Consider the following 22,546-nt stretch of genomic DNA (forward strand, 5'->3'; position numbering starts at 1 on the left):
TCACCTCCAGGACAGTGTACCATATTGGGATGAATGAGTTAATACTTTCTTTTATAAGACAGGAGAAGGGCAATTGTGAAAGGGTGAACTGGAAAGGAAAACTGGTATGAAAAAGGAGCATTCCACAGTAGATCCATTCTGGGAAAGAATATACTGGCGGGGCCAAAAAATATGTATACAAGTGGACACTTTGGTCAATGTTGCTCAAGCAGTAGTTTACTGTAATCAGAAGTGTCTGGACGCTGATGGTAACCACTTTGAGCACTTTTTGTAATTGCGGAAGTAAAACGTGACTTGTATTCATCTTTTGTTATCAGTATATATTGAGTATTACAATTTTAATAGTTCTTTTCCTTTCTTAAAATGTGTATTTTTTTTGGCACCTTCTGTATAAGTACATCCAGGTGTATGCTAAATAGTTTAAGGTCCCATAAAATTATTTATTCTATGACTTCCAATCATTCTTGGTCACAGTTGTCTGTCCTTATGTTCTGTGTAATGAAACTGACATTCACACCTATAATTTTTTAAAAATACTGTGTTTCCCAGAAAATAAAACCTAGCCAGACAATCAGCTCTAATGCGTATTTTGGAGAAAAAATTAATATAGGATCCGGTTTTATTTTACGATAAGACCAGGTCTTATATAATATAAAAGACTCATTAGAGCTGATTGTCTGGCTAGGTCTTATTTTCGGGGAAACACGGTATCTATTTAAATTGATATTCCTCTGTCAATTGTTGGGGCAGAGAACTTGACAGTGCTCTCACTGCATGGGAAAAAAGGCATTCATCAAAGACTTAGTATTTGAAAAATGGAAGGACTCCATCATGTTAAAGACTTAGGTATGCAGACAAATCATTCATAGGGAAAAAATTCTTTTTTCTTCTGAAGACAAATAGAAAACTAGAAAACATCTTACCTCAGTGAACAGTTTCCAATGTTTCCTCTTTTTGTTTCAACTCTTACTTAGATCATGTTTGTCTTGGCGACTACCACTGCCCTATCAGCGATCCTTAAGTTTTTCAAGAGTTAAGAGTTCTGTAATAAAACTATGAGCTTTCCACACAGTAAGATGCTTCACATTGCTACTGTTGCAAATAGGATAATTTAAAAAACAAAATCACTTAGTTATAAATATAAAGAAAGATCTATTTACATATATAAATATTTTAGCTCTTCTCTAGGAAATAGAGTGGAGAAAAACAAGAGAAGTATGGAACTACACATTTACATAGCTAATAATTATTATTAATAACATCACTTCATGGTATTAGAGCTAATTCATATGTAATTTTGGGTCAATTTCTATTTCACTCTATGATGATAACTGAAATTTATTATTTCTGATGCTTAAAGGAACAGTATTGTTTTCATAGACGACAAAAAATGTAACTTTTCAAAATTTTGGATGGGGAGAAAAAAGTAGAGCAGCACACGGAAATGTCATCTGTGTAAGTAGTCATGTACAGTAAAGAAATAAAAGCTCTGAGAGTATAGGCCCAGATTATTATAAAGCCATTTATTTTTTAAAAAAAACTGGTTTGTCAGATCACATACACGAGCAGAAACACACCTACCAAAGTGGCCCTGTTACAGACACCAGTGGGGCGTTCACCACACAGTACCTGAAAAATACAGCTAAAAAAGAGGAGTCTGTTGAATATTTAATTTCAGATTCCTACTTGACTCCTTGTTGAATGGCTTTAAGTTAGCATATAGTGAGTGAGAGGTAGAGTCCCAAGTCTAATAGCTGATGCCTCAGGGCTCCATTTAAAAACAAAACAAAAACAAAAACCACTTTTCCCCTCTGCACAAGGGAAACCTATCCTATTTTTTTTCCTTTGTGAAAACGGAAGCCAAGTTTCTCTTCTTCAGCATTCCCAATCAAAGTGTTGTGTGACTTAGGTATTGTGCTTCTCGAGTCATCTAATTTTCCTCCCCTTCTGATTCAGATTCTAGGAGAGAAGAAAGTCAGGATTTTTATTGCTGTTATTTTTTCCTTTAAATAAGGTCATGAAAAGAGTTTCTAATCCACTCCTTACCCCTGCTATGTCCCCAAAAGACATTTCTATTCTAGGCATCCATTTAGGTAAGATAGTTACATATGAGGGTAGATAGCAAACTTTTGCTCCCTTTGCTTTTAAGTGAACTTTGCCTTACTAAAAATGCAACATCCTCATTAATTTTATTAAATAGGAAATATAACTACTTTTATTCTTTGAATCACCTTAAAATAAACTTCATTCGTAGTTGCATTCACTCTCATCTATTATTGTTCTTCTACTTTGTGTTGACATTTTAAATATCAGTCACTGGTAAAGGCTTACAAAAATCTACATAATCCGATGTGTGATTAAGGCAAATGTATTGTTTTCTTTTCTTTTCAGATCTGCTTCTTTTCAGATTATTTTTTCCTCTTTGTTCTCCAGTAGGGTGGGTAATTTAAGAGGGTTTTGTTTTGTTTTTTTGCCATGTAGAAATTTTCATTGCCTTGATTTCAGAAAGGAAGGCTAAGCTGTAGGCAAAATATTTGGTATGGAAGATAGTTCAAGACCTTTAGTTTTAGGAAAGCAAGAAAGAAGACATAGATATCTTGAGTTATAATGAGAAAGTATTTACTAAATACCCACTAACATTGTTAAATGGAATCGTACCTTCTTCTGCGTTATGTAACCACTCAACAAATTTCTTCATCTGGTCAAGAAAAACACTTTTGCCTTTGGCCACGTGTGCTTCTTTGTACCATTTCAATATTGCTTCTTCACTCAGCACGTCAGCTGCAATTTCAAATCAAAGATTTCAAAGTTACTACAATAATGTGATGTTTTAAAGCAACTTTAATGTCTTATAGTTTAATAGAAAGCAATCGCTTTTAACATTAAAAGCTCTTTTATAAAAGAAATCTATACCTGAGACTTATCAGAAGATAAAACCCAAGCTCATTTCCATACAGAGCAGCGGCATATTTTAGCAGTTAGCACAGTAAATAGCGACGACGATGATGATGATACACATCTCATTAGGCACAATATAATGCAAAAGTATATACAAGTCACACTGGGACTTGGAAACCTCTTATAGTCCTAATTTTCCAGTAGGAAACTGGGTTATTTTGTAATTTTGCAAATGAATCAGCAATTCCAGCATTTCAGAACACTCTGTGTCCTGCCAACTTCAAACACATTTTGATTAAGCTGCAACCTCAAGTGACTGGACTTTTAAAGGAATTTACTATTTTAAGAGAAAGGAAGGGCAAATGAAAAAAAATGTAGATAGGATGCAAAGATAGTAACAAAAAGATGTAAAGATGAGCTTCCTGGGTATATCATGGAACCAATACACACATAACCCAAAGTTCTACATTTTATCGCTAAATCACTAACTTATTTTCCTATAGCATCATATTCCAAATCACAAGACAAATGTTTTCCTTGTACTCCATTAAGAGAAAAACAGAGATATGTTAGATAGATTTCCTATGGGTTTCTAACAAAAAGTATTATCTATTAACTATTGATTACCTAAAACTCTAAATTCCACAAATATGCCTTGGTACCATTGAGTTACTATTAGACTATTTAATGTTAAGAATAGGAAGGGGAATCTGAAAATAATAGGTTGTCTTTTGGGACTTTTGAGTGGGACATGAGGTGCAAAACCAATGAAAAGGATTTATTATTGTCCCCAATGCCTGCCCAATGCATTACAAATGCTGATAAATCACTCTACTGATGTATTTGCAGTTAAAATACAATTTTAACTCATGAAAATGAGAGAAATGATTTGATGGTTTTCATTTAAAACACCACTGACCTTTTCATAATAAAACCTTGGGTCTTTTTTTTAAAAAAAAATAATAATTGGTTCTGGATTCAACGGAAGTGATTGAATTGGCTAAAAATGCACAGAATTGGTTTTAGAAAATATACGGCTTTCACTTGCTTATTTTTATCATTAAATATACTACATTTTGGAAAGAAAGGAGGAAGTCTGGATTTATTTATTTATGAGGACTGGGCATAAATTTAATTAGGAGTCCTGCAGAATTACCCTTAGCTTCTAGGCTTTCAGCTTCTTCTGTTCCCAGCTCCACATTCTCCACTCACAATGATGAAAGAACTTTCTCAAAAGAACTTTACCACCCACCTGCCCTCCAAGCCTAGTTTTTACAGAGGTGAGGAGCAGGCAGTTTACACCCTAAGGAGGAAATGACTTGTTATTGTGCAAGACTGCAGAGATTTTTTCAGAGAACACTAATCAGCTTAAACATGGGATTTAAAAGCCTTTTTTATAAAAGTTGTCTTTACGAGATCTTTAAAATGCTTGTGATTTAAATCAGTAATTTCCCAATTACTCTCCTATTAGACACTTCTGAGTATGTACACCCAACATATGTATTTCTTTTCGTTTATAAATTATATGTATGTTCCACAGAGCTATTATTGTCATAAAACAAAAAATGGAATTAAAACTGTGGCAAACATGTTAAGGGGCATTCTATTTTTCTCCTCACCTTAATGAATTGCATATAATACAACATACATGTTGGAAAGCTGACCTAGACTGCAGTTTAGTGACAGTATTTGGGTGTTTCCTTCACAAGGTTCAGAGCTCATTCCTGTGTTTTACTGCCCCCTAGAGGCTGAAAGAGGCCTTGACAACTACTAAAACACTCGTCAATGACAGTTCTTATGAAAAGGACACTAAATTGTAAGTAAACCTTACCAGATGCATGGTCCACTGAAAATTAGACAGACTGTGCAACGTTGAGTTCTTAGAAGAACCTAATTTAGTAATAAATACTTGCAAGACCACATTTCTAGTATTTTGGAATAAATAATAAAGAAGGGACAGAAGCAACCACACAGGGCAACTTATGAGGCAAAGTATGAACATCAAAAAGTTTGAGAATTCAACTTTTGTTTAGAGAAAAGTCTAATTTCAAAAGGAAGGAAACCTTTTTGAGGGATGAAAAAGAGGGAGAAATTTTTTTCCTCTAAGGAAAAATGAAAAGAGTTATTTAAAATGTGGAGACTACAAAGTGTTTGTTAGGATCTCTCAGAAATGCCAACTAAGAATATATATCAGTAAAAGTACTAAGAAAGACATATTCCAATTGCACACAGAATTCCCTCAGATTAAAATATATCAACTATGAGTTAGAGGCCCTTTCACTGTCCTCCCACCACTGCTCATCGCTCTGTATGAACCTTATTTTAGCAATTGACATGTGACTGTAATTCTTGGTTTTCTTCCCCACTCTGAAATTCAGGCAGTCAAGGACTGTTTTGTTCATTTAATTTCCAGCATTTAACAGAAAAACTGTCATCTAGTATGCATTCAACCAATGTACAGTGGACAAATTCATTCACTTGAGGAAAACTAAGTATTTCTCAATCGGTAGAGTTATAATTTAAAATTTAGGTTTTCGTGAGGATCAAAGAGACAACATTGCAACAGTGGTCTGAGAATTGTAAAGCTTTAGATAACATTAGTTATTTAGATATTTAATTGAAAACTACGTCACTTGGAACGTAGGAAATTCAGTACTTTTTTTATTACAGATGTCACAAAGGGACAAACTCAAAAATAATTTATTTCAAGAATGCTGTGACTATATGGTGAGAAGCCCAGAAACCTTTTATTAGAATGAGAATAAGAAACTTACTTTAGGAAAAAATTGCATGAGGGACAGGATTAAATCTAAGAAATTCCTGCAAACAATAAAACCCATGATAGAGATACTAAAAGTGCTTGAGAATGTAATTTTATGTTTTTCAGACCTACATGCTGAGAATATGGTACTTAGCTTCAGGAAGGAAGGAAGGGAAATTATTTTTAATAGTGAATTACGTAATGTTTGAAAATTAATAATGAATTTACTATTTTTCCTTACTGACTTTATTCCGCTATTTAAATATTTTAAAATCTTTCAATAATGGCTTTATTTAAGTAACTAGGCTTGTCAAAGGGGACATGGTTAATCACATCCCCATTTTTCTGTTGTCCTCATGTTCCAGAAATATGGGGAAAGCGCGCGTGTGTGTGTGTGTGTGTGTGTGTGTGTGTGTGTGTAATGAGAGAGAGAGATTAAAATGGAAATAGAGAAAGGTTTTCTTAAAACCTGTATTAAAGCAAAAATGTTCCTTACAATAAATAAAAGGAACTCACATCACTAGATAAAAGAAGCAAACAGGACACAATTTGATATTTGTAAAATGTATATGTATATGTGAAATTAATGATAAGTAGAATCTTGTACATGTTACTATAGTTTATGGAATTTATCACTCCTGACATTAAATACCCTTTAGACAGTGGTCCTAGACCAAGAGTCACAGTATCACTGGCAAATTCTTGGGTCCAATCCTGTACCTACTGAGTCAGAGCCCTTGGAGATCTGTGCTTTAACCAGCTCTCCAGGTGGTTCGCATCACATTAGAGTTGGGAAAGGAGTGTTGTCATACACATAGTTCATTGAGCTTTCTAGACATATACAATATGTAACAGAAACATCCACATTCTTATACAAAACAAATAAAATAGAGGCCTCCTGGGGCACAAGTGTTTGTTGGATGAAATAGGGTCAGAGTAAAAACAACTATTCAGAAACGCTAAGAAGGTAAACACAATAAACCTCTTAATAGTGGTATGGAAAAAAATCATTACTCTGGGGTTTCAAGTTCTTAGGAGAAAACATAATTATTTCATTCAGAAAAATAGGCTATCTGTATAATTTTGTGGACAATCATGCAATTTAGGTTTTCATTAAAAAAAAAAAGTTTCCTGATATCATTTCCGAAACTAACTAAGCCAGAATAAAAGTGATGTTGCCCTTGGGCTTACTCATACTTGCCACAGACCTTACTAACTTTAGATGACCTAAAAGCTCATCGCCGAGTTAATCAATGGCCTAAGGAAGAGCTACGGCTTCTTCTTTTAACTACTTGATTATTTTATCGAATCACTGTTCCTTAGCATTTGGGACTGACACGTAGGAAGTAACTCAAAGCTGCCAGTTTTGCTAGCTGTCAGTAGTTTTTGTAAATATAATGGGGAAGGATGTTGGCATCAATGGTTAAAATGAGAAATCTGAAGAAGGACTTGAATGGTTCATGTTGTGGAGGAGAGACTGTTCCATGAGTGACCACTGGCTATCCTGTGAGATGGACCCGGGCCAGAATGGAGTTGCTTACCACAAACCCTCCTTAGAGACTGTCGGATTGTAACCAACATTCATTCTGACAAAAAATCAGCCCTTTCCCCTCTCCCCACCACCTCCTGCGAAGTGCTGGTTCCTGGAACAGGCCCTTGTTCTGACCTAGTCAAGCATGTAATTTTCTGTACCTGGAAGCATCCACGCACGAGTACCTGTGACTGTACTCTTACCAGGTATCGTCCTTTGGTGCCTTCCAAGTAGCACAGAGAATATCCATTTTGACAGATATGTCTCCTACTTTGTTTCCCCAAAAATAAGACCTAGCCGGGGAGTCAGCTCTAATGTGTCTTATGGAGCAAAAATTAATATAAGACCTAGTTTTACTATAATATAAGGCTGGGTCTATAATATAATATAATTAATACAATATAATATAATATAAAATGCCGGGTCTAATGTCACAATACTGGGTCTTATATTAATTTTTGCCCCCAAAAATGCATTATAGCTGATTGCCCGGCTAGGTCTTATTTTCAGGGCAACAGGGTATTTCAGTTTCCCTTCATAAACTGTTAGTTGACAGATTGGAGAGGCCTGCCTCTTTCTTCTGTTTTTCTCTGCCCACCTCTTACGGAGATAGATTTTCAGCCTCCAGGTTTTTCCCTGGGTCTGCATGTACTAACAACATGCAATCTAAATACCATTACTGCTAAGAAAAAGTAATTTGTTTATTTGTTTGTGAATTAAATAGAATAATGAAATAAGACGATTCTTCAGATAAGGCTCAAACAACTATGTCTCAGTTTAAAAAAAGATTTGGTAGGAGACACTGGTTGGGTTAGCTATTAAATGACGAGAAAGGAAACTGTACTTAGGCTACTAGTGTATAGACAGTTTTCTTTTCTGTAGTGGAAAACATTGACCCCACCCTCCCCCAAAGCAAATGTGAAACCTATCCCACAGGTCTCTCTATCACCAGTGTAGACAGCATGGCCATTGGGTGAAGGGACCCTGCTTCTCTTTGTTGTCTGCTGGGTACCATAGGTGGGTTGGCAATATGGTCTTCAGATTTGGTCCTCATGGGTCATCTTGGACATCATTTAAGCCCTAGTTTTAGGACATTCCTATCTCATGACCCTACCCAAGAGGACCTAATTCGGATCCGGCCAGAGGAAAACACCAATTACAGAACTTCAGATGGGACTTGGCAGTCATCACATCCTCCTATTGATATAAAGAGTGTGTCGAATACCTTAGTGCTGTGAAAGTAAAACGTCACCCAAACTCTTGTGGGCAAGATGCATGCACTTGAAAAATCTGGACAGCTGATGAAAACACTTTGTGAAATGCTATTACACATTTTAAAAACAGCTATTAATCAATAATATAAGATTTTTAAATCTCAGCACCCAAATTATCACTCAAAATAGGCAAATTTAAGAACACATCAAAAGGAAAAGAAAGATTTGGCTGGTATTCATTTATACTTCAGTTTTTCTGATATTAGGCCATTTAAGATTGTAGTAACTTCTAATAAGCATTTTATAATGTTCAACATGTATCATTTCTCAAGTGCTCCTTTTTCCTCCCTCATAAAACTACATAAACCCAGACCAAAGAATAGTCCATGATTATTTTTTATATGCTGTAGGTATAGAGATTGAGATCAGTGAAAACCCTAATAGCGTTCATGTATTAAAGGCAGTGCCCGTTGGCATGGCTACCTAATCCTAATAAATACAATGGAAAGACAGTAAATGTGAAAATCTAAAAATAGCCATTTCCAAGGAAATAGAGAGGCTGGTACAAATAACTAAAGCACAAAGTAAAAAGGCCAATTATTTTAGTGATTTTCAAATCAACGTTATGGCACTTGAAAAGGTCTGAATGAACATAACTTTCTGTACCATTCTGCTAATCATTGCTATTAGAGCTAATCCTTACAACGCAACGCCAGACCTAATTACTTGGCGTAATTACATTCTTTTTCACTAACTCCTCCCCCCCACTCCCTTCCCGCCCCCAACAACCAGTTCCTCACCCGTTTTCTGGAAAGTTCCGCCAAGGGGAAGTACCCAGGGTCTCATCAGACCGGTTCCTGAGTCCAGGCATAAATGGCACTTTAACTTACTCTATACATAATCAGGCAGCCTCACTAAAACTTGCAAAGATCAGTGTGATCCCCATGTCACCCTCTGCTTCACCCCTCAAAGTGTGGCAACAAAAACATAGGAACATGGTGGTGGAACAAGGTGGACGGTTACCTTTATAAAAGAGAACCACAATCTTCTGAAAGGCTTTCATGAAATGGATGTTGTCGTAACAGTATTCCTGAACCTTCTGCAGGAGGATCAGCTCTGACTGGCCTTGGGAGCTGAACACAGCCAGCAGGGGGGCATATTGCTAGAGGGGAAGTGGGGGGGGGAAGCCGTTAACATTTGTGGAAGATACAGCACTGGCAGCACTTGAATCACAACAGTACTCTGGAGATTTGCTTAGAAAACATTCAGTTTTCGGATTAAATTCTTATTATATTGTGTCTAATCCAAATGATATTTTTATACCAGCATCTTACCAGATTTCTCTCAGTGGACCCACTAAAAAAAGACCAAATATGAAATTCTGACTAATATGATGTCTATTATTGGATAGTGTGAAAATAAGACAAAGAGTGAGTTTCCCCTTCCCCAGACATCAAGACCCCCTCTCAGGTCATCTTTATGGTTTTGTTCCTATTGTTCCCTTTGCCCCAAATGTCCTTGGTTTCCAATCACTGACATACAGCCATTGTTTCCTCTCAGAGCTACTCAGTTTAACGCTTACCCCTCTGAGGAGGCTTCTCTGATCAACTTAACCTGCAGTTTACTCACTGCTCTATTTTCATAAACCCCAAGTTGTCTCTAGCATTCTAACCTAGTTTATACTTGGTCGTCTTTGACCTCCCAATCCAAGTGTAAACTCTGAAGGCAGGATCTAAGTCTTCCACTTGTCTTATCATCGTTTTGTGAGAAAAAGACAATTCATAGCAGCAAAGATATATGCATTCATGAACAAAAACATACAATTTATACAATCAGTTGATTTCTTCCACCACTCAGATACTTTTCCAATTCTAATGTCAATCTGTAGTTTGCTTACACAAAAATATTCACTAAGAATTTCTGTCATGGAGAACAGAAAGAAAACCAAGAGTTAGATGATACTTCTCTTTAACTTTACTGAATATATGACTAATCTGTGGACTTTCTGACATTGTTTTTAGTAAGAACATACCCTTAGATATTTCAGAGCCTCTTACATCTGAAATATTTTAGGTGGTGGCAAGTTTGGAAAGAAAGAAATTAGGAAACATATGTTTGGCCTGAGCTGGGGCGAACTGCAGTTGGAAGCCCGCTGCCATACTGGTAAGAGCTGCCGTTGGCCTGCAGCCCCAATGCCCCCATGTGAAGACCTGTACCTTCAGGTGCTTGAGGGCTTGCTCTGCCACGAGCTCCTCCTTCTTGTTCCATTCAACAGCGTTCATGATACAGGTCCACAGAAGTCCAATCACTGCTGTTTCTGGAAGATCATTCCTCTTCATTTCTTCTTTCACATAGAGCACCACCTAAATTTCATGGGAAAAGGGGTCAGAAAGTAACAGGCACATGGAGAGTTTCTCCTCTCACTGTCCTGGTTAGTAAAAGGTTTGGGGCCGATACATATTTGACTTAGTCCCTTCCTTCCCAGTATATAGTCTCAGATTCCAAGAGAGACAAAACACACAATGATTTTATTTTTCACAAAGCAGATTTATTTTTAGTCCAAAAATTAATAGGCTTAGCTCTGGCCAGGAGCTGCCAGATAATAGGAAATAAGAGAAAATGTTTGTTTCTTGGGGTTTCTAAGAAACCCTGTGGGTCCAGCAGAGTCGAGTTTACTTGAGCCAGTCTGACTTCTTGGGGTTGGAAAGAGGTAACAGAGCTGTTAATTTTTACCTCTGGCCCTCAACTTCAAACTGCTTGATGGATAATGTCTTGAGTTCATACAGGCTTGTTCTCCACAATTCATTCTTTAATTATGTCTTTTGACGATCTTTATGCCCCATCTCAGTGAAAAGGTAATTTGTAAATAATTTGTAAAGTGTAAAGACAATTTTTATATGATACATATCAATGCAGCAATATCCTGCAGGTAATTTTCCCCTTAAAATTATATGTTTAAATATGCAAATTTATCCTCAAATTTCACAGTATGGAATATAGGTCTGCCTTACTTAATTGTATATCAAACTTGTCTGGAAGAATATTTTTCCTTTTGAAAGAAAATCACAAGTAGACGTTAGAGCCTCAGAAGTAATAAAAAACTGTAATACATCTGAAGTATATATACTACTTTGGAATATGTTTCCCCCCACCCTTCCTTTTTTAGTGAAAATATATTGCCCTTTTTCTTGCTGAACTGGGTTGCAGAGGTATCAGCATTGGGTTCAGCAGGCTCTGGGAACATAATGAACGGCTTACGGTTAGTTCCAGTCCCAGAGCTGGCTAGGAAATGCTTCAAAGACAGGTGATATCTCTGCAACTAAAATCATCACCAGGTTTTTTCGGTTTTGCTTTTTTGCCCATGGAAAATCATGTTCAAGTCCTTGCTTAGAGAAATGTTATTCAATATATCGATGACCTTAATACTATTAGATTTAGGAATATTTAGTGCTCTAACACGTCCCTCTGCTGGATAGTATCAGTCTGGAATTCTCTAGTCTTAAGCCACCTGGGGTACCTTGCAAGGTTTAGAACACACAGGGTGGTGAGGGTTAGGGACTTAGAAGTAAGTGGCAAAAGGAAAAGACTCTTCATTTAATTTTTGTGTTATCATGTAAAAGTGTTTTACATTCAAATAGGGAGGTTTGCCTACGCATGAATTTTTAAAAAATATAGTCACAGCCATATGGACTACACCTATATAAACTATGTTTACACATAGCTATACAAAAATGTAGTATTTACAAAATGGGGTGCACAGCTACTGTGAATGGGATTAAACAAGCCACTGGTCCAATGGATCTTTCCCCACGCTATGAATTCACAAACTTTTTTCCCTTCGAATTAAACAAAGAAATAACCATACATATTCATATCCAGTGACACAAAACATCCAGTTTGTGAAACATCCAAGATTTCAGGCACAATCAAATGCTTAACCACGTTATATAATCTGCCACAAAATGGAAAAAAAACACCCACAAAAAAAAGACCCCAACCACTTAATGAGGTAAACTGATAGTGGATGGTAAATCTATTTGACAGAAGAAATATTTTGATAATCATAGCAGTCTGATAAAATAAGTTATTTGGGTGGAAATAATCATTAATTTCTGGAAGACTCTAGAGGATTCTGAATCAATACTTTGAAACTGAATGGATTTAAATGGATGGGCAAGTGCATAAAGTTCATAGAGATAAAAAGAAAATAAAACAAAAAAACGGGAGGTCTCCTTAAGGAAGGTAAAGCTTGTGCTCCACAGTCCACGTCATCCTCTCATTAAAAAATTTTGGAGTGATGTCAGCCCATGGTTTCTCACCTCCTTGATGGGGCATTCCTGAGAAAGACGCTCTTGGAGCTCCTTCTGCAGTTCCTTCCTGGTGCCCAGGGACTGCTGGACTCTCAGGAAGTCGGAAAGCTCCTTTAGTCCTGCGTCAGTGAAGTATTTAGCAAAATGATCCACACTCTGTCTGTTAACTGGAAAGAGTTCCTGAGGGAGAAAAGAGAGACTGTTAGACCACAAGCTATTCAAATTTTATCCCACAAGCTATTCAAATTTCAGCAAGCATAAAGGGCACAATTTTAATATTCAAATAGACTTAGAATAGCTCATATCTGGAAGAAAACAACAAGGACTGATTTTCAAAATAATGAATCTCAGGTATATTTCTTGAGCATTTGCTAAGCAATTAGGCCATTTTACAAAGAGAACAAAAAATGCTAAGCAATTTAGATAAACTCGCCTCACTCATTTTGAACCATTGTTGATTTTTTCTTTTACTTGCATCAAAGCATAGCAGATGTAAATACAGAACTAAATTTGCTCAATTAAATGCAAATAACTTTGAAGAATATTTGGAATGTTCTAAATTGACAAGAAAAAATTAAAATCATTAACCACACTATTTCCTGAACGATTAGTTAAAAGACAAAAGTCAGTTTTCATAATGCTGACATGATTTGAGATGATATTAGAAAAACAACACTGACTATTGTCATCTCATGGACCTCTACTCACATTCTGAGAAAATGCTTGCTACGTAGTATTCTAAAACACTAGCTTGGGAGCTAAAGAACATTTTGTTATATCTGTTTATGACAGTGGCTGTCGATTAAGTTGATGGCAAGATCTAACTTAAACCCACTCCACCACTCCACCAACTTTGTTGCATAATTTTGTTGGAAATTTTAAAAAGAGCAATACACCATGGCTACTCTTATATTTTTACCTCATTTCCATTTTACCTTCCATAGCTTGGCAGAGTCTCAGTAACACTTAGTCATGTTCTAATCCTGTGTGGCTTCAACACCCAACTAAGAAATTAAGGCAATTTTCAAAGCTCTCACATTTTTCAGACTGCTGCAAGTCTAAAAAAAATAGACCTAAACTTTTATGTTGGTTAGATTTGCTTTTATATGTTCAATGGTTATGCGCCAATAAAAATCTCAGTAGAAAGATCTGGGTTTGCCATCATGTATAGGGACATAGCCAGATGGATTCTAAGTCATGATTCCATTTTCAATATTCTTATATCATATTCCATAATTTCCCTTGTTGAGTCATGAGTTTCTAAATGTCAGAACAAGCATTCATGTTAAAGCAAACTTTTCATACCAGACTGACATTTTGTCACTGACATTTGTGCTAATCTTTAAGGGGTCTTCCAAATTTGGGGGCCTGGAACTAAGTTAGTTTTGAGTTTCTTCTATGAATCAAGATGTGGTGGGCCCCCTTTGCTCATGAGTGTGTAAAATACCATTTTTTTATGGCTGATAAACTAAGTCCCAACAAGGTTAAGCAGCTTGACCCAAATTATGCAGCCAGAAATATTTAAGGACAGAGCCGTATGACCTCAAAGTCAATACTTATTCCATTACTCTGTGCTAGCATTTAATACTGTATGTAGGAAGAATGTGACTCCAAAGTTTGGTCTAAAATTATGTTCAGAGCAATATGTCATCAAAGATATTACTCATGGTTTATTTATGAACTATACTCAAAGTCCTCATGAATGTTACATAATATATTCAAAATTATCATTCAGATTAGGTAAAGTCTATCTAAATCATATCATGACATTTACTGATTTGGAACACAGCTTGCATTTGATAGAAAAACCCTAGCCTGGTACAAATCTCCATCACCTCATCCATAGATGAGGTGATGCTTCTGCCATTGCTTAAGTCTATTCTCAATGCAACAGCCAGAGTGATCTTGTAAAGACCCTAAATCACATTATGCACAATTCTGCAGAGAATTTCTGCAAAGCTTCCCATCTTACTAAGAACAAAGGCCAAAATCCCTCAATGATATGGGCCTTGCTACTTTGCTGAGCTGATTTCTTTTTCTAGCTCCTATCAAATACTCTCTTTTGCAGTCCCCAACACAACATGCCTCAAACCCTTTGCATATTCTGTTCCCTAGAATACTCTTCCTGGAGATATCTATATAGCTCACTCCCTTACCTCCTATAAGTCTTCACGCAAATTTCACCTTATCAGAGAGGTTTTTTTCATTACCACTGATATTGCATTCCACACTCTGACACTCTGAGTTCTTAGCAATTCCCTATTTTTTTCCTCATAGCACTTTTCACTTTTTGTTATATTACATATTTGAACTGTTCAGTTGATTGCCTGCTTCCTTGCAACAGAATGTAAACCCCATAAAGGCAAGGGTCTGTTTGTTTGATTCCTTTCAATGTCCCCAGCTCTAGAAAAATTTCTGGCCAATATCCTGACTACTGTTCCCTCTCCAGTGATGGGGAAATGATGTTTCACATCTCCTCTCTTCTCTGAGTGGCTGTAAATCTTTCTTTATTCTGTGTTATAGAAGTGGGTAATTGCTAAACTCGGAGGATATGCTATTTTTCTTGCTTTACTAGCACAGAACCAAAGATAATTTTACTGTAGTTGTTAATGATACTAAAAGTTTCTCCTTGACAGTGGAACTGACCCTCTAGTTCCTCATTCATTTGTTGAGTCGGTATACATCAGGCAGGCAGTTTTCGTGCAAAGACGATTACCCTGTCCTCACAGAGCTTATAGTGTTTCTGGTAGAAACTGCAACCTATGCTGCTCACACCCAAAAGGTATGTAGACACAGAAACTTAGTAAGAGCAGCTCAATGATGTGTTTTTCAAAATGGAAACACATTAAAAACTTTTTTAAATGAAGCAATCTAATTAAGTTAACCAAGATCTGCCTATTGATATCTTTAAGGAACCACACTTTAAGAAATAACTGAGTCTTTTGTGGCAAGTTGTAATAGGTTACATCTGTGTTCTCAATCATTCACTCCTGCTCCTTTACACAGTATTAAGAGAAGCCCTTCTTGCTGTATCTATCTGGAGGGATGGGGAAGACTCAGAGTGCATTAAATTTTCCCATCCTATGCCAGGCTGCTCAGTGACTTCGTTTGGCCAATACAAAGTGAACTTTTAATGCACTGGAGGGGTTTACTTCAGTCTCCTGTTTCCTGTCCTCTGCCATGAGAATGGCCCAGATGGGAGCTGCTCCTTCAGCTTGGGTTCCAGAATAAAATATCTTATAAATCTCAGCGGGCCAAGATAAAGCTAATCCACAGACTTGAGGACAAGAGTATGTTTCTTCATATGAACTTCCCCTGCTCAGCAACCTACTCACTTCTCTTTTGACTTTCCTTTATATACAGAGATCCGCTCCAAGTTGCTAGAAAGTAGGTTTCGTTGAAGACAGAGAACTTTTCTATCCTGTTCTCTACTAGCTCCACAGCTTCTAGGACTATGCCTGGCACACAGCAGGCTATCAAAAATATGCTGAATGAAAATTATTATCAGGGGCAGAAATTAACTAGAATCTAGACTGCTTAATTTTTCATCTTTGTAATAGTCTAAAAGACTTTTAGAGACACAAATAGGACTATTTCAATGTAGATTTCAAGAGACAAAGGAATTTTACATAATTGAAAATGTAAGTATTTATAGCCAGGCAGTTTTAGACTTATTCCATGGATCCACACCCTTGCATGCTGGAATACACTGGAAGAGAAAACCAAATAAGAGAGCAGGTAAAGAGAAGACGGCAGGGGTATCTTTTAATTTTAGACTTTGTCCTAGAATTGTAAAAGCAATTTCATTTCGAATAATCTTTGTCATCCATACTGCTGTTACTACTAGCAGAAAGAAATTATAGGGAGCAGATAGAAATTATGAGGACAAAATATTTTTCTTGATTTTCTTTGAAAAATAGAAAGATAGAGAAATAAAGATATAATCAAGTAACCATAATAATGGAACTTCACATTAACCACCTACAATAAACTTGTTTGCCATCTTAAATAGCTAAGTATTTCCAAAGAAACTTGGTATAAACAAGGAATCTTATTTAAATTTTCATTTTGTTAACAAAATGACATGTATTGAAGGTGTCATCCAACTATGACTCAAGATATCATAGATATCTAATTAGGTGGGACTGATGTGACTTTACCATATGAAAACTTCAAATTTCTATAGTTATTAGTTAAAAAAGTGCTAACTCTGATAAATGTTAACACTGTGCTAACAAACTTGCAAATTTCAAAGTCCCTGTATTCCTTATGACTCCTTAATTTTACCATTCCATTTATTTATACAAGAAATATTAAAATGGAATTAGTTTCTATCTGCCAGTAATATAGAAATAAGAGGAACTATGCTCCATTTCAACACAGACCCAGGCATTTTAGTATTGTATTACATGCAGGCACTGACAAAGCCAGGACAAAAGAATGAAACATACAATCCCCTTTGTTCAGACAACACTTACAAGCAGCCTCTTGTCTAAGTTGGCTTTCCTCAAAGAAGAGGTAACAGAGTTGGCATCTTTTTCTGCCATCCATGCTTTAAAAAGCTTGACAGCAAATGAGGCTGCAATGCCTGATGAAGAAAAAAAGAGAGAGAGAGAGAGTTTCATTCTTTTTATAAGTAATAACACTTGTGATGAGGCACCAAGCAACATTTCCCACTAGGATCCCTGAAATGAATAAAAAACTCAAAGACTTGATTTGGCACACAAGAAAAATGGATAAAACTCAGGGCACAGTGCTATTTATTACTCAAGACAGAACATTTTCATTAATGAATACTTTCAAAAAGTTACATTTCAAAGTTGGACCTCCTACTTCCAACTGTGAATTTTGTTTATTTTTATATTTTTATGTATTATTTAAATTTATTTATTTACTTTTGTCGAAAAGAGATTTAAAGCCAAGTGTTTACAGTGTTTTTGACTCTATTGCACCCTGTGGTTCACCAATAATATTTCATGTTTATAACAGTTATCCTGAGGTACAACAAATAAATCATGAGACAGAAAACTGAAACATCAACATGCCAACTGATTTTATGATGATACCACTAAAAGAACATTAACAGTGGCAGATACAGTTATAGATAAACATGCATTATTTCCTTTCTATTTTAGTTTTTATAAAAAGCATTTAATATTCTTAATGAGGTAAGCTATACAAACGTCAATGCTGTTTCAAGTTGAATTCTCTTCTGGATATTTTTAAAGAGATTTTAAAAATAGTTATATTAATCAGGAAACCCCTCAATTACATGTCCATATTTACATTAGGGTTTATTTCTAAATACAAACAGTCAAATAACTAGTTCTTCTGTGAATACTTCAAATTCTAAATTAATGTTCCACTTATTAAATAAAGAGTTAAATATTAAATTAAAAGAGTTGAAATATTAAACTGATTTTTCCAAATTGAAGGCTTCACTACTGTTGGTGGCCTAAGCAGCCTCTATTTCCGTTTCTTCTTTCCTAAGACAATTCCCATTTTGCTCAGGCTATGTGACTTCTAATTAATCTAAGTCTTGGCACCACGCCCTATTGCAATGATTAGTTTTAGTGACTTCAGCTTAAGGTTATCTGTGCATGGCATCCCACTGATAATTACTACTGGGTTGGAACTGGTCATGTAGCCATTTTCAGCCAATCAGCTTCCCCCTGGTAAATACTACTGGGTTGCAATTGGTAATGTGGCTGATTTCAGCCAGTTGAAGGCAAGATGAATTATCCTATATATCCTATATCCGCTGAATCTGAATGAGGAAGCATGTGCCATAACTGTATCAGCAGACCTCTTTTAATGACCTTGGAGTGAAACTGAAGTCATGAATGGTAATGGGGAAAAATGAAGGAAAAATACCTGAGTCCTGAATTATATTGCTATTCACCTTGAAGTTTGCCCTATTTTTATATTTATTGTTACTTAAATAAATGTCCGCACACACTAATTTGAGTCATCTGCCAGTTAACTTGCAGGTAAACACATTCAATTGCTATATCATTTAGAGACACCAACTTTACCCAATTTTCTTCATTTAAATAACAGAGGAACTACAAAAAAAATTTGGCTATGACAATAAAACACGTTCTAAAATTTTGTTAGCCATTTGTTGACATGAATTTTCTAACACAAAATTTAATATAAATTTATGTAATTAAAGTTAAAAACAACAGGTGTGTAATCTGTATTGTAAGTAAGAGAAATAAAGTATGCTTGGAACTGAGAGTCCAAAATCTAGGCTTATACCTATTATTTTGCATGAAAAGTGGCTTTTGGTGGGAAGGTTTGAGAAGTTTCTTTGTACTGCAGATTCTACTGAGTGAGCTCACCCATATCAGCCTTAGCCATTTGTTGGGTGGGAGGTTGGGGAAAAGATGTAATTTCTTAATCCTTTCCTATTTAGGAAGCAAGAGTTTAATCCTTTAGTTTCTAAATATGGTTGAGTATAAAGAAAAAACATATGACACAGGCAGTATGTCACTTCCATAGCAAAGGTATTTTTCTTCTCCTTCTCTACCCTTCCCTAATATTTTACAATAAAAATTTTCAAACATACAGAAAAGTTGAACAAATTGAAATGCAAAACTCATACTCACCATCTAGGTTCTACAGATGTTAATATTTTGCTATATTTGCTTTATTATATGTTTTTCCATCTATCCATCTAATAATTTAATTTTTTGATACATTTCAAAAGAAGTTATATACATCACTTACGTTTTTAATACAACTAGAAAGGCAATTATTTTGTTATGAAAGTTAAAATCTAATGTAATTAATATTTACTGTTTATATTTTATCTTATTTTTCTAGAGTAATTTAAAAGTGCCAATGACATAAATTCTCTTCAGGAAACTACTTAAAAATGTTATAATGTTAACAATACATTATTAGCGATTACAGAGTCTTAACTTTCATAAATCTGAGGCATTTTAAGCTGAAAACGATAGAGAATCTAATAACATCATTTGACTCTTGTTTTACTATTCTTTTCTCGGAAAACTATACCCCTTTTCACTGAGGCATGAATGAGGCTGGGATTTCACATTTATAGGACAAAAACTTTAAGTTCTAAAAGAAACAGATGTTTTCATAAAAGCTCTTTTAATTTATTTTTAACAAAAAAAAACAACTCTTTGTTTTGTGTTTTATTATAACTTGAATATCATTATCCTCCTACAAGAGCTCACTTTTGTTTTATTCTATAACCAAGCAATTGTATTTATGCCTATCAAACTCTTAATGTCTTAAAATAAAATTAAAGCAAAACTCTGATGCAGCCATCTGGACTTTTAAAATGAACATAATGTCTTTAAAATGTGGTCAAAATGAACATCTGAGCCCAAGATCTTGAGAAATAACAGTTCAGAAGAATGGTCCTAACCAGAGAAATAAACAACAGTGTGGGGGGCATTTGGGAACATGCTAAATGGAGGCGGTGCTTAGGCTGGCATTTTGTGCCTGAGGGCAAAAAGGTTAAATGTCCCAGAAAGCACAAATGAGTCCTATACAATGAAACCATTGTCCCAACAAAATATGCCAGTAGCATGTAAGTTGAGAGAAATGGTCTGGACCACATTAATATTAGGTTATTTGATCTAGGCATTGAGTGTTACACCAAAAATTCTAATTTATTATTAATCTTCATTTGCCTTTGTATAGGTATGCATATTTTTCTTCTAATTTCCTACAATAAACATGTACAATTCTCTTATTGTTTGAAGATTCCCTCTCTCTCTCTCTCTCTCTCTCTCTCTCTCACACACACACACACACACACACACACACACACACACACACGAGGGATGGGTGAGTAGGACTCTAAGAAGAAGTACTGGCATCTTTCTAACCATCTGGGGCTTTACTTTCCTTTTTACACCTGACAGGTAAGAAAACATGGGAGTAATTACCTTCTTTGACTAAGTTGTCGGTGAAGAGACTGGTGAGGATGGTGGCGGGAAGGTTGCCATTGCCCAGCAGGATCCCCGACAGCATGGCCAACTTTGTCTGCTCTGTTTCGGAAAAGGCTTTAAGGAAGAGGAGAAGCTGTGGGTCAAACAGAAGAAATCATGTCTATAAAGCAAAGGACCGACTAAAGTAGGCAGATAACAAACAGAATGGACACCCATGGCTGGATGGTACACAACTGGCAGGTCATATGCAAAGCGTAGTTATTATTCACTGGAAACACACACATATGTAGGATGATGAGTTGGACGCTACAGAAAGTGACTGTCTCAGGCATAGTTCCTTTCTCCAAGTTCATATAGCTATAGATAACACTCATGGGGAGGAGAAGAGATATTTGGAGAACAGTGTCGATAGATTACATCAATAATTCACATTGGACTTTGTACGTGACAAGGGCATTACATAAAGAGCATTATCTTTTCTGAAATATATTATTGTCTTCCACATTTTTTCACTTCTTTGGGTGAGCCTCCCTGCTACATCTACCTACTTTTCTTTGGGTTTGTTATAGCAACACAAATAAACACACAAACAAACAAAAACCAAGAAAGAGTCAATAAGCTTTGACATCTGGCATATACATTCTAAGTTCATAGCACATAACACCCTTTAAAATAAGACTGTTGAGTGAGGCAGCGGTTTTCTAGTTCTTGATGCTCTTTTCAAAATAATGAGATTCAAACGTGGTATTTCTTGGATCCTGCAGTTTTACCACCAGCCCTGGTGATGAGGTAATGGAGGATATGAGGTAAAGAAAAGTTCCTAACAGAGAAAAGGCCTCTGATGTGAGCTGGAAAGAGCAATTTTGGAGAAGTAATTGAAAAAGTAACAACACCAGAAAGGTTGAAAGGAAGCCAAAGCAAAGGGGATTATATACCATTTCTCATTTTGAATTCTAATAGTACTGAGTCATGTGGAATGCTCTCTCCTCTTTCCTAACCCTCTTCCACCGAGTGCTCTGACTATATTCGATGGCTATTTTCTCTGTTTCGTTAGTCCTTCGGCATGTTACTGAGATTCCCCAGGGCTCAATATCACTACTGGGGACCTGCTGACTTTTTCATTACTTTGCACAAATGAAAAGTCACTGGCATCAATACAGGCTTAAGTGCATTAATGCCAATGAAATTCCATTAATTCTATGCGGTGGGTATGGCAGTATTACTTTACTACCCCCAACAGTTAAAGGATTATTACACTACAGAGAGGTTATGTGACTCCAAATGTTTATGGGTAAGTGGCAGAACTGGAATCAAACTAGTCCATTTTCCTCCCTATTTATGCCTATTCAAGTCTCAATGAATTAAAATGAAGTCACCTTCTAAGTCTACTGGAAAACAGGAGGGAATGAGAACATCAATGGTTAAAGCTCCAGGAATGGGGCAGAGTAAAAGAACTGACAAAACCACACAGACTTTATCAAGCTGGCCCTTTCCTTCTAGTATAAAAATAAGTAAGATTCAACTGAATAATGAAAAATGGTGTCCAAAATAAAAATTTTAACACTACTTGTTTAAGAACAAGTAGTGTCCATATTCATTAAAAATACTCAATTATAACAAAATGGTGCAAAAGTTAGGTCATTCTTTTAAAATTAATATCTGCATTGTTCAACTCCATTAATCAACATTAAAATTAGATGCTGCATGGAGAGCAGCAGCACTTTCCCCAAAAAATGGATATACTATGAAAAATGAATCATTCTTGAAAGAATATTCATCACACGAATGAAACAGTTAAGGAAGTTTTTACAGTTCAAATGAGCTAAGAGAAGTAAAAACACGAATGTTATTATTACACAAAGCAGTAAGATGTTTAATTTATTTCAATGCTTTACATCATTTTT

At 35.8% G+C, this 22,546-nt stretch overlaps 1 protein-coding gene across 3 annotated transcripts in view; it reads right to left on the reverse strand.

Moving 5' to 3' along the window:
* Positions 1 to 810: 810 nt before the first annotated feature.
* The window catches only part of BZW2 (basic leucine zipper and W2 domains 2), a 57,598-nt gene continuing 35,862 nt past the window's right edge, over positions 811 to 22,546 (reverse strand). For all 3 annotated transcript variants that reach the window (XM_081079171.1, XM_081079170.1, XM_081079172.1), the window contains exons 6-12: positions 20,640 to 20,775; positions 17,193 to 17,302; positions 12,724 to 12,894; positions 10,621 to 10,767; positions 9,428 to 9,566; positions 2,659 to 2,781; positions 811 to 1,959 (exon numbers count right to left, since the gene is read on the reverse strand). In XM_081079171.1, the coding sequence (XP_080935297.1) occupies positions 1,931 to 1,959; positions 2,659 to 2,781; positions 9,428 to 9,566; positions 10,621 to 10,767; positions 12,724 to 12,894; positions 17,193 to 17,302; positions 20,640 to 20,775 (855 nt within the window). In that variant the 3' untranslated portion in view covers positions 811 to 1,930. The remainder of the gene's footprint in view (positions 1,960 to 2,658; positions 2,782 to 9,427; positions 9,567 to 10,620; positions 10,768 to 12,723; positions 12,895 to 17,192; positions 17,303 to 20,639; positions 20,776 to 22,546) is intronic.

The sequence above is a fragment of the Rhinolophus hipposideros genome (genome assembly GCF_964194185.1).
Source record: "Rhinolophus hipposideros genome assembly, chromosome: 18".
Lineage (NCBI taxonomy): Eukaryota > Metazoa > Chordata > Mammalia > Chiroptera > Rhinolophidae > Rhinolophus > Rhinolophus hipposideros.